The sequence below is a fragment of the Myotis brandtii genome, unplaced genomic scaffold (genome assembly GCF_000412655.1).
Source record: "Myotis brandtii unplaced genomic scaffold, ASM41265v1 scaffold373, whole genome shotgun sequence".
In the NCBI taxonomy this organism is placed as follows: Eukaryota; Metazoa; Chordata; class Mammalia; order Chiroptera; family Vespertilionidae; genus Myotis; species Myotis brandtii.
The window spans coordinates 439,585-451,978 of NW_005364339.1; the positions used below are offsets into that span (position 1 = coordinate 439,585).

Sequence of the window (12,394 nt, forward strand, 5' to 3'; positions counted from 1 at the left end):
TTTATGTGATGTATCACATTTATTGATTTGCGGATATTGTACCATCCTTGCATCCCTGGAATAAATCCCACTTGGTCATGGTGTATAATCTTTCTGATGTGTTGCTGAATTCTATTTGCTAGAATTTGTTGAGTATTTTAGCATCTATATTCATCAAGGATATTGGCCTGTAGTTCTCTTTTATTGTGGTGTCTGTATCTGGTTTTGGGGTTAGAGTAATGCTGGCTTCATAGAAAGAGGTTGGAAGTGTTCCTTCCTCTTGAATTTTTTGGAATAGTCTGAGGAGGATAGGTTTTAGTTCTTCTTTGAATGCTTGGTAGAACTCCCCTATAAAGCTGTCCAGACCGGGGCTTTTGTTTGCTGGAAGATTTTTGATCACTGTTTCAATTTCTTCGGCAGTTATCAGCCTATTCAGGTTTTTTGATTCTTCTTGGTTGCGTTTTTGGAGCCTGTATTTTTCTAATAATATGTCCATTTGTTGTCCTTTTAGTTGGAATAGAGTTGTTCATAGTATTTTTTTCATAATTATTTGTATTTCTGTGGGACCGGTTGTTATTTCATCTCTTTCATTTCTGATTTTGTTTTTTTGGGTCCTCTCTCTTTGCTTCTTGGTGAGCCTGGCTAGAGGTTCATCAGTCTTGTTTATCCTTTCAAAGAACCAGCTCTTGGTTTTGTTGATCTTTTGTATTGTTTTGTTGTTGTTGTTGTTGTTGTTGTTTTTTTGGTCTCTATTTCGTTTATCTCTGCTCTGATCTTTATTATTTCCTTCCTTTTGCTTACAGTGGGTTTTTCTTGTTCTCTTTCTAACTTTGAGTTGTAGGGTTAGGTAATTTATTATCATTGTTACTCGTTTTTTGATGCAGGCCTGAAGAGATATGAACTTCCCTCTCAAGACTGCTTTCACTGTGTCCCATAGATTTTGGATTGTTGTAATTTCATTGTCATTTGTTGCCATGATGCTTTTTATTTCTTCTTTTATCTCTCTGGTAACCCAGTCGTTGTTTAATGCTATTTAGCCTCCAGGTATCAGGCTTAAACCAGCAGTCAGACATCCCTCTCACAATCCTGGTCCGCTGGCTCCTAACTGCTCACCTGCTTGCCTGCTCGATCACCCCTCACTGCCCCCCTGCCAGCTTGCCAGCTTGGTTGCCCCTAACCTCCTAACTGCTCACCTGCCTGCCTGCCTGATCACCCCTAACTACCCCCCTGTCAGTCTGGTCACCCCTAACCGCCTCTGTCTGCTGGCCTGATCACCCCTAACTGCCCCCCCTCCTGGCCTGGTCACCCCCAACTGCCCTCCCCTGCCAGCCTGGTTGCCCTTCACTGCCCCCCCCTCCAGCCTAGTCACCCCTCACTGCCCCCTCTGCCAGCCTGGTCGCCCCATACAGCCTGCTGTTCAGTCGTTTGCTCATCCTTCACTGACCCCCTTCTGGCCTAGTCACCCCACACAGCCTGTTATTCGGTCGTTTGGTCACCCCTCATTACCCCACCCCCTGCCAGCCTGGTCACCCCACACAGCCTGCTGTTCAGTTGTTTGGTCGCCCCTCACTGCCCCCCCCTGCCGGCCTGGTCGCCCCACACAGCCTGCTGTTCAGTCGTTTGGTCGTCCCTCACTAACACCCCTGCTGGCCTGGCCACCCTACGCAGCCTGTTCGGTCATCTGTTCGGTTGTTTCGGATGTGACAGCCCCTGGCTCTTTATATATATAGATAGATAGTCACAACACTGGTTCCTTCCTTCAAATGACTTTTCTACAATTCTAACCATTCAGTTAATCACAGTGGTGTTGTATCTCCTTACTGTAAGGATGAATATCAAATTCTCACCCATTAGGCAGTGAGGACGGTGGTTTATATCTGTGCTTCTCATTTTAAATTCCAGTGCTCCACACTTCCAAAACTTCTTCAGATATAATTCAAATTATGGACTAACTCACTCTTCTGCTCAAAATCTTCTAATGCCTGTGAGTCACACTTGGAGTAGAATCCAAACTCCTTATTAAGGTGAACCTCTCCTTTCTTTACTGGCAGCCATTTCTAGTCTTTCTCTCCCTTATAATGGTCTTCTTTTCCTCAAACATGCCAAGTTCATTCTTAAATTGGGTATTTTTGCATTTAGTTTTCCTTCTACCTAGAACATTTCTCACCAGATCATTGCACAAAGCTTTTCCCTTCTCATCTTTTAGTCTCAAATGAAATTTCACCTATTTAAAAGTGACTTGTTGATACCTTTCCCTCTCCCCATGCATTTTCTCCATCAGTTCAATCTGAAATATTTTTTTAAGGAATTTATTTTCTATCTCCCAGAAGTTGCCTGTAAGCTGTGTGAGGGCAGGTTGCCTTGTTGATAGCTGTATCCTCTGATTGTAGAACAGAGTCAGATTATAGATCACCTGTAAATATCTGTTCACTATAAGTAATGAATTATATAAGCTGTAGTATTGGATAGTGGCGTAAATGCCTGCACTCATCGCTTTCCACAACCACATCAAAATTACAACTGTTTAGTAATACAGAACTACCATCATTCAGAACCACTTGAAAGCTGGCTGAATGGAAGTCCTACAAATAGAAAAGTAAAGAAGAAAGTACACTAAGACTGGTAGAAGGGGTGGAGGCATGGAACAGACTGGTCTGGCACCTATGTGTTCTTCTTTTTTTTTTATCTGGAGGGAGATCATCTCTGCCAGAGACCACCCGTGAGGAACAAGGGGTGAGCCCCACACCAGACCCCATCCTAGGGTTCTAGAGCTGAGAAGAAAAGTCCCCATAACTATGGGCTGTAAAACCCAGAGAGGATTGTGGCTAAGAGACAGGGAGGCTGCTGGAGACCCAGCTAGTCCTTTTAAAGGGTCGGTGTGTGGAAGCACTTGGACTCAATACTTCTGAGCTCCAGTACTGGGCAGTTCTGGAGAACCCAAACATATGGAGAGGAACTTGAATGTCTGGCATCAGGGCAGAAACTCAGGAGTAGCTTTCTCCCAGACAAGGGTACTCACAAGTGCCATTGTTACTGTGTTGGGGCCTCCCCTGTCACAGGGCTGATTGGCAGCCATAGCTGAGTCTCAATCAGCCTGGAGCACACTGTTAGCTCCACTCTGGGGATTCCTTGAGACCCCACCCCATCCCAATTGCAGCTGTTTGCAGCAGCTTTTCCATGTAAATGGTTTGTCCTGGCTCAGGCTTCAGACTTTGCTAAAATCTCTCAAACAAGCTGCAGCTGGTGACAGCCTGCCCCAAGCCTACCAATAAAAGGGCCAAGACCTGACACTAGCACCAGTCTGCCTTGTTTCACAGCTAGGCCTCACCTCCTGCACAACAGCTCTCCCACTATAGTTGCAGCTGGTCCTCACAGCCAATTGGCCTGAAGGTCAATTTCTCCCAGAGCCACCAACAAGAATACTAGTAAACGCTCATCTACAAGACTTGCACACAGCCCACACAGGGACACACCTAGAGTGCACAGCTCAGGTGACTGGGGAGGCTGAGCCACTGGGCCCTACAGGATACCTACTACACAAGGCCACTCTACATAGCAGCTCTACCTAATATATAGGAACAAACACAGAGAAACAGACAAAATCCAGAGACAAAGAAAAAGGTTACAAGTGAAAGAAATGGAAGCAAGCAAACTACTGGATACAGAGTTCAAAACCATGATTACGAGGTTACTCAAGGATCTTCATGAGTGTTTCAAGGGACTTAGTGAGACTTTCAAGGATCTTAGTGAGAATTTCAATGATATGAAAAAGAACCAGTAAGAAACATACACTAACTGAAATAAAGAACAATTTACAGGGATTCAACAGTAGAGTAGAGGATTCCAAGAATCAAGTCAATGATTTGAAATACGAGGAATCAAAAAACACCCAATCAGAAGAGCAAAAAGAAAAAAGAATCCAAAAAATATGAATATAGTGTAAGGAGCCTCTGGGACAACTTAAGTGTACCAACATTCGCATTTTGGGGTTCCAGAAGGAGAAGAGCAAGAGCAAGAAATTAAAAACCTATTTGAAGAAATAATGACAGAAAATTTTCCCTACCTGGTGAAAGAAATAGACTTACAAATCCACGAAGCACAGAGAGTCCCAAACAAGAGGAACCCAAAGAGACCCATGCCAAGACACATCATAATTAAAATGTCAAGGGTCAAAGACAAAGAGAAAATCATAAAAGCAGCAAGAGAAAAGCAGTTAGTTAACTACAAGGGAGTGCCCATACCACTGTCAGCTGATTTCTCAACAGAAACTTTGCAGGCCAGAAGGGAGTGGCAAGAAATATTCAAAGTGATTAATAGTAAGGACCTACCCAGCAATGCTCTCATTTAAAATTGAGGGTCAGATAAAGAGCTTCACAAACAAGGAAAAGGTAAAGGAGTTCACCACCACTGCCCAGTGTTATATGAAATGTTGAAGGGTATTATTGAAGAAAAGAGAACAAGAAGGAAGAAGAAGGAAGGAGGAGGAGGAGGATGAGGATGAGGAGGAGGAATTAAAAATATGAACAATAAAATGGCAACAAATATATACCTATCAGCAATCCAATCTAAAATCAAAATAAACGAACAAGAAATCTAATGAACAAAATAAACTGGTGAATAAAATAGAATTAGAGGCATGGAAACATGGAACAGACTGATGAATCTCAGATGGAAAGGGGGAGGAGTCAGGAAAGAGATTAACCAAAGATCTTACCTATGTACACAGACAGTAGTGAATACATGGGGTGGTGAACACATGGGGTGAGGTGGAAGCCAGGTGGAGGAGGGCAATGAGGTGAAAAAAGGGGTACATCAGTAATACTCTCAACAATAAAGATTTAAAAAAAAACATACAACAGCAACAACAAAATAAAATAAAAGCTGTATTATTTAAAATATATCAGTACCAGTGCCTTGGTTGGGTGGTTCAGTTGGTAGGAGAGTCCTACCATACATACACCAAAAGACTGTGGAGGCAACTGATCAATATTTCTCTCATATCAATATTTCTCTCTTTCTCTCTCTCTCTCTCTCTCTCTCTCTCTCTCTCTCTCTCTCTCTTTCCAATAAACATATCCTCAAGTATGGTTAAAAAGATACAACCTTTTTTTTTTTTAAAAAAAGACATCAATATAAGGTTATGCATTTCTCATCAGTGTTCCATTCAGTTTTTATAAATTGCATATTCTAAGTTAAATTTTGCATAGCCCTGACTTTTAAAATATTTTGGAGCACAGTACTTTAAAATTATATTCTATTGTTATGAAATTATTATTCTATGCACTATACATATAAGCTTATGAAGCTTCATTGTAGTCAAAATTCACATGGAATAGAGAATATACACTGTGCCTATTATGTAATTAAGACAGTTTTGCCTACCTTGGTTCTCAAATTGTATTTCAAGAGAGCTGAGGGTACTAAATTGTGAAATTTAAACTTGTTATCTTAATACTAGAGGCCCAGTGCATGAAATTCATACACTGGGGGATGTCCCTCAGCCCAGCCTGCACCCTCTCCAATCTGGGATCCTTCTCACAATCTGGGACTGCTGGCTCCCAACTGCTCACCTGCCTGCCTGCCTACCTGATTGCCCCTAACCGCTTCTGCCTGCCAGCCTGATCACCCCCTAAACACTCCCCTGCCAGCCTGATCAACGCCTAACTGCTCCCCTGCTGGCCCGATCACCCCCAACTCCCCTCCCCTGCAAGCCTGGTCCCCCCCAACTGCCCTCCCTCCCCTGCAGACCTGGTCACCCACAACTGCCCTCCCCTGCTAGCCATCATGTGGCCACATGGGGGCGGCCATCTTGTGTGAGGGCGTGATGGTCAATTTGCCTATTACTTCTTTGTTATATAGGATCATAGTGGATTTTTTTTTCATTTAGAGGGTCTCAAAAACTTCTTGCAAATGTTAACTCACACAAGTATCTGGACAGTACTAAATGGAATGACAGGCCTTTACCTCTGTACCAGGGTTTTTAAATAGTGGCATTATATTTTTGGATGGAAAATTCTTTTCCTCAGGATTATGTTTTAGGCATTTTAGGATATTTATCAGCATTCCTGGTCAATATCACTATCCCCTCCCATTGTGACAACCAAAAACATGTTCAGATTTTGCCAATTATCCCTTGAGGGGACACAACTGGCCCCAATTCTATACATCAAAGAGATACTGTTTGTTAGAATTCCAAAATATCATTTTTTGCAGTCTGTTTTGGTTCTGGAAACACTGGCTCACAATTTCTATGTTTGGCCTTCTTCCCAATGCCATCTCTCTTTTCCATGAAGAAATTCCAGAATCTTTATGTGGGTGACTCTAGATCAGCCGTGGGCAAACTACAGCCCGCGGGCCGGATCCGGCCCGTTTGAAATGAATAAAACTAAAAAAAAAAAGACCGTACCCTTTTATGTAATGATGTTTACTTTGAATTTATATTAGTTCACACAAACACTCCATCCATGCTTTTGTTCCGGCCCTCCGGTCCAGTTTAAGAGCCCATTGTGGCCCTCCAGTCAAAAAGTTTGCCCACCCCTGCTCTAGATCATTGTTGACTTTATTTTCCTTAGGTTTCTAACATTTATATCTAAATTTTTAACAATAATGGTAAGGCTGCAAGTTGACTTGATTCACATTCCACCACCCTCATAATAGAAGTATATATGAAACCACAGATATTTAATAGAAAACTTGCTGAAAGACAAAAACACAAACCTTAAGCTTTGTTGAAACAGTATTCTTTCTTTTTCCCAGTGAGCTTTTGATGTTTCAATTATTTATTTTTATTTTTTTCTTTTATCTTTATTGTTGAAAGTATTACATATGTCCCCTTTCGTGTTTTTTCTCCCATTAACTACCTCCACCCTGCACCTGCCCCTCCCAGGCCTTCACCATGCTATTTTCTTTTCTTTTTTTTTCTGTTTTAAATTTTATTTTATGTAGCTCACAAAATGCTTTTGTGTTCTGGTTGATAAGTGGCTTGATAGATTTTGTGGTATTGAAAGAAGCATCTTTAATTCCAGATTTATACTTCGGCCTCCTCAGTAGTTAGCATGTCTTTTATCTTCCACCATGAGATTTGATGGGAATGCTTAATGATATGTGTTGCAGAGGAACTCATATGGTTTCAGGCTGATGTTCAGTTTAACCTCTAGGGAGCCAGATAATTCCCCAAAGACATTATAATGTTCTATGTTCATAATGTAAATGATTTGGGGAATTCAAAGAAAGCAGCATAACATATAATTGCCTTATTAATCCTGTAAAGTCTCTTATTCTAATGAAAATAGCACAACGCCTCACAAACAGCTAGTGTGCTGCTTTTAAAAGCACTCTGCTGCACCATTAGGATGAAAATATACACTGACGTTTTCTTATTAATTCTGAAGTTCTGTGTTTACTTTCTTTAGGCAATCTATTCCACTTTCTGAAGCTATTTCAAATTTAGCTTGGCAGTCAAAAGTAGCTTAAAAGTGATCTCTACTTCTATTTTTGGAAACAATTTTCATCTTTAAATGCCCTCCTGGAACATTTCATTGTATCTCTCCAAGTAGTATTGGTTTCTCTCTCTACTAACTAGCAAGTCAAAATAATGTAACAATGTGACTTAATTGATTTATAAAAGAAGTTCTAATGTTTAAAAAATAATAAGTGGCAAAATAATATTAAGGGCTTGTGTATTAGAGGACCTAAAAGTATAGATATTTTTGAGAGCAAAATATATAATTTAAAATATATCACGTTTTCAAGGAAATTATTGAAATGTTATTTTCATCTGTAGCTCCTAATTAAGGAATGTGTCGGTGAACATTATAGAAGCAATTGAAAGAAACTCATGATGAGGGTAATTCAGTGGAGGAGATAGATGACTTTATCTTACACAACATTTTTCAAGGATCCCTAGCTATTGAGATATTAGCATGTTATACATATTCCCACATAAATGTGTTGTGATCACATCACTTTGGGAAGTGCTGGGTGATAGACTATATAATATTTCTGTAACATAAACCTTAGTTTTACACAGAATTTCATGTGACTAATTTTGAATGTTTCATCCAAATGAATCAAGTCTTACATCATTTTAAGAATTTGGGGCATGGAGCTATGTCGCTCACACCAGGTGAAGACAGCAATTGAAGACAACAATTGACTTCAGCAGGCATCAGATGCCCCTAAAGTGAATTCTGCTCTGTGGGGTCAGCCCCTGCACAACAACAGTTCCTCTGCTGCAGTCACAGCAATTCCTGATAGCCAATCAATCAGGCTGAGAGTAAGTCCTTCTGACTGACGTTCCAAAAGCAACAAAGGCTCAACTACAACAGAGGGCACACACAACACACACAAGGCACATACCTGGAGCACTGGACTCAAGTGAGCATGGAGATTGTGCCACTGAGCCCCACAGGACACCTACTACATAAGAACACTAGCAAGGCTGGGAGAGATAGCAGATCTACCTAATACACAGAAACAAACACAGGGAGGAAGCCAAAATGAGAAGACCAAAAATATGTCCCAACTGGAAAAAAAAGAACAAAACTCAAGAAAAAGAACTAAACAAAATGGAGACCAACAATCTACCAAATGCAAAGTTCAAAACACTGGTTACAAGGATGTTCAATGAACTTACAGAAAGAGTAGATGACCTCAGTGAGAAGTTTAAGAAAAAGATAGAAAACATAAAAAATGGATCCACCATGCTATTTTCTATGTTCATAGGCTATGCATGTATGCATATAAGTTCCCCGGTTAATCTCTCCCTACCCACACACACACTCACTTTCCCTCTGAAAATTTTCACTTTGTTCCATGCTTTTATGTCTCTGGATCTATTTTGTTCATCAGTTTATGTTGTTCATCAGATTCCACATATGAGTGAGATCATGTGATACTTATCTTTCTCTGACTGGCTTATTTTGCTTAGCATAATACTTTCCAGGTCCCTCCATACTGTTGTAAATAGTAAGAGTTCCTTCTTTTTTTACAGCTGCATAGTACTCCATTGTGTAAATGTACCACAGCCTTTTTATATAATTGTCTCCTGATGGGCATTTGAGCTGTTTCCAAATCTTAGCTATTGTAAATTGTGCTGCTATGAACATAGGGTTGCATATATACTTCTTAAGTTGAAATTTCAGTTTGTAGATAACTGGGGCAATTCTAAATGTATTGATGTTTCTGTTTTTCTGTCCAGATACAAACTATTTTACTTGTTCATATTTCAGGACCTCCAGGATATAGTGGCCAACCTGGCCTCCAGAATGCCTATCCTCACCCCGAGGCTGACTACTCAGTTCCACTCCCTGGCTATTCAGGTGCTGGTCCAGTGGACTCTCCTGTCCAACACCAGCCAGTGTATAATCAGCCAGGTGGACCAGAAGGGGTACCATGGATGCCAGCATCACCACCTCCATCAGACTGTCCACCAGGGTTGGAATATTTAAGTCAGGTAATTACAAATACCTCAAATAAAACTGTGCTTCCAGTTTACTTATTGACAAATGGCTAATTCACAACATTTTTTTATTAACAAATTACTCTAATTCTTCTAGGTCAGGTTTACTTTTAAAGCAAATGGCTTAGGGAATTGTGTTTTCTATGATCTTGAATATAATCTGTGATACCAGTCAACAGCAAACATTTATTAAGCACCATTTTTCAGGCTTTGTTTCTAATACAAGTATTAACTACTTTAATCCTTTTAGAAATGCTATGATATTTAGGTGCTATAATTATTAACATTTTATGAAAGAAGAAACTGAGGTCCAGAGAAGTTACATGAAATGTTCAGCATCAAAATGCCAAGGAAGTAAGAATGGCTTTTTACTTCTTGAACTTTGGTTCTGTATCCTGGTTCCCTAATCCCAATACTTAATAATTTCCTAGGCATAGGAAATAATAAACAAAAAAGTTTAGTGCTGAGTTTCAATATGTGGTACCAAGAAAAGAGTTTGAATTTTTTATATAATATGACTCACTTTTTATTTTAATTAATAAAATTACATTTTTTATGATGCTTTTCTTCTTCAGAAAACCCAGTTTTATAGAAACTATTGTCAACCGATAGTTGTTAGTGCCAGTTCAATGCCTACAGGAATTCCCTATTTAAGGTACAGTGAAGAAGGAAACTGATCAGTGCCAACAACTCAATTGAGATTCAGCATGGCTCAATGTTGTTGCAATTAATTATGAAATAGCATGGCTGTGGAACATCCCAGTGTGAGGCAGCCCTTAGGTGAGGCACCCCAAGGGTGAGGCCTCTCTCCAGCTAGACAGCTGTGCTCTTCCCCAATCTACTCTGGTCCAAAGTGCTCCACCTGTTCTTCTCTGTTCCACACTACTCCTGGCTGCTCCATTCTGGTCTGGTGAAACATCTTTGGTATTGCAGCTCCAGCCAGGGAAACTCAATCTTCAGTGTATGGTGGAAAGGGAAATTATGCTCCCTGAGCCAGAGGGGAGCTGACTTACATAGAAATAAATTTTCTATCCCTCATTGCTGATTGGTCTGTCCTCATGCAAATGAGGACTTTAAATCCTCACAGTTTGATTGATCCTAAAAGCTGTCCTATCCTAATTCATCAGAATGAAACTGCTCTGATTGATCAGTAAAGATATTGATAAGAATATAGCTGCACAGCTCTGAATGGACAGGGAAAGTCTCAGTCCTATTGGTTGAAATACAATTCTAGGAACTCCTTTAAACAGGCTGGCCCAGATGACAGGAACACAGTGCAGGCAGGCAGTTCAGTGCAGGAGGCATGCAGCTTAGTGCAGGCTTCTCCCTGAAGTGTGGCTTGCATAAGAGGCCTCTGTTTAGAAATGGCTACTAGGATCTTTTTAAAAATTTGAGCCCAGTTAGTCATCAGGATCCCTTCTTGATAGGTATCTTCTTCCTGAGGGTTAACACTACCAATAAAAAAAATAAAATCCTGGACTTTATGTACTACAAAATAGTTTATCAGCAATATGAGACTTTATATTTGTTTGGTATTAGGAATCTCATAGATAAAGTAGAAACAGAAGTTCTAATGTATCAATTTATAAATAAATAAATATTCCTATAATAGCCAATCACTACTCTCTTTACTAATTTAATTTCTCATAATGCATTTGAGCAGCATATAAGAATTTTAGTAGTTAACATATTCAAGAAATAACTAAGTAGATTTTTTTAAAATCAGGGACTCAGAGGAAATTGTTCTGTATGTAGCTATAGATTCAGAGTGTCCATCACCATCTTGAACTAGACCATTATAAGTAATTTAAATATAATAGGTGGTAATTGTATATTTTAATCAAATCCATTACTTTGCTAGTACAATTTATGTTCTAAATCTACAAATAGAAAGGAACTTTGTAGAGAGATAAAGATGGATTCACTAGTGAAAAAAACAGATCCAGAGACATAGAAGCATGGAACAGACTGATACATCTCAGAAGGAAGTTATTTCTTACTACAAATAATGATATCAAGTATACATAGAAAATAATTTTGAAATTAATAGAAAAAAGTTTTTTAAATGGATGAAAAGGTCTCACTAATTTCTAAACATCTTCTAGAATGAATAGTTTTCTCATTTTTATAGGTATTTCTGTCAAAGTAATTTGCTCAGCTTAATAGTGAACATACTCAAGATTCTTTATAAATTATAAACTATTTAACCTTAGTTTTACACTTTAAATTAATACAATTATTAAATATTGATATTGACAAATATTGTTATTTACATACATTTTAAAAATATAAAAATGATTCTTAATTTGGTTAACTTAAAAAATCATGATGTATACTAACAGCTTAATTTTTTTACGATATTAGGTAGATGAGATACTGATCCATCAGCAAATTGATCTTCTGGAAGGTATGCATTTATTCTATTATCATCCTATCTAATAATAGACAAACATGGTAATTAACCATACCTCCGCTATGCTTCCCATTGGCTAATCAGCAGGACATGCAAATTAACTGCCAACAAAGATGGCGGCCGGCAGCCACGCAGCTGAAGCGAACATGAGGCTTGGTTGCCCTGGCGATGGAGGAAGCCAAGGTTCCCCGCCTGGCCTGCCACAGCCCAGCTCTGAGCTCCGGATGCAACAATGTTGCAATTATAGAAGCAAAACAAACCCCCAGATACCTGCTTTCAGCCAGCCGGGGCCTCAGAGCTTAGAGCGCCAGTGATGGCAACAGAGTTTCAATTATAGAAGCTAAACAAACCCAGATACCTGTTTTCAGCCGGCAACGGCCTCAGAGCTGGAGCTGGCTCTCAGCTCCAGTGACAGCTATAGAAGGTAAATAAATCCCAGAATAAAAAAAAAAAAGAAAAAAAAAAGAGGCTGGGAGCTTCAATCGCCTGCCAGCCTGAAAACAGCCCTCAGTCCCTCACCCAGACTGGCCAGGCGGCCAGGC

At 39.8% G+C, this 12,394-nt stretch overlaps 1 protein-coding gene across 1 annotated transcript in view; it reads left to right on the plus strand.

Annotated features, from left to right (window-relative positions):
- Positions 1-12,394, plus strand: part of LOC102260640 (phospholipid scramblase 1) — a 112,699-nt gene that overhangs the window by 19,722 nt on the left and 80,583 nt on the right. Inside the window, exons 3-4 of the mRNA XM_005872264.2 lie at positions 9,210-9,433; positions 11,804-11,846. Coding sequence (XP_005872326.1) covers positions 9,210-9,433; positions 11,804-11,846 — 267 coding nt within the window. The remainder of the gene's footprint in view (positions 1-9,209; positions 9,434-11,803; positions 11,847-12,394) is intronic.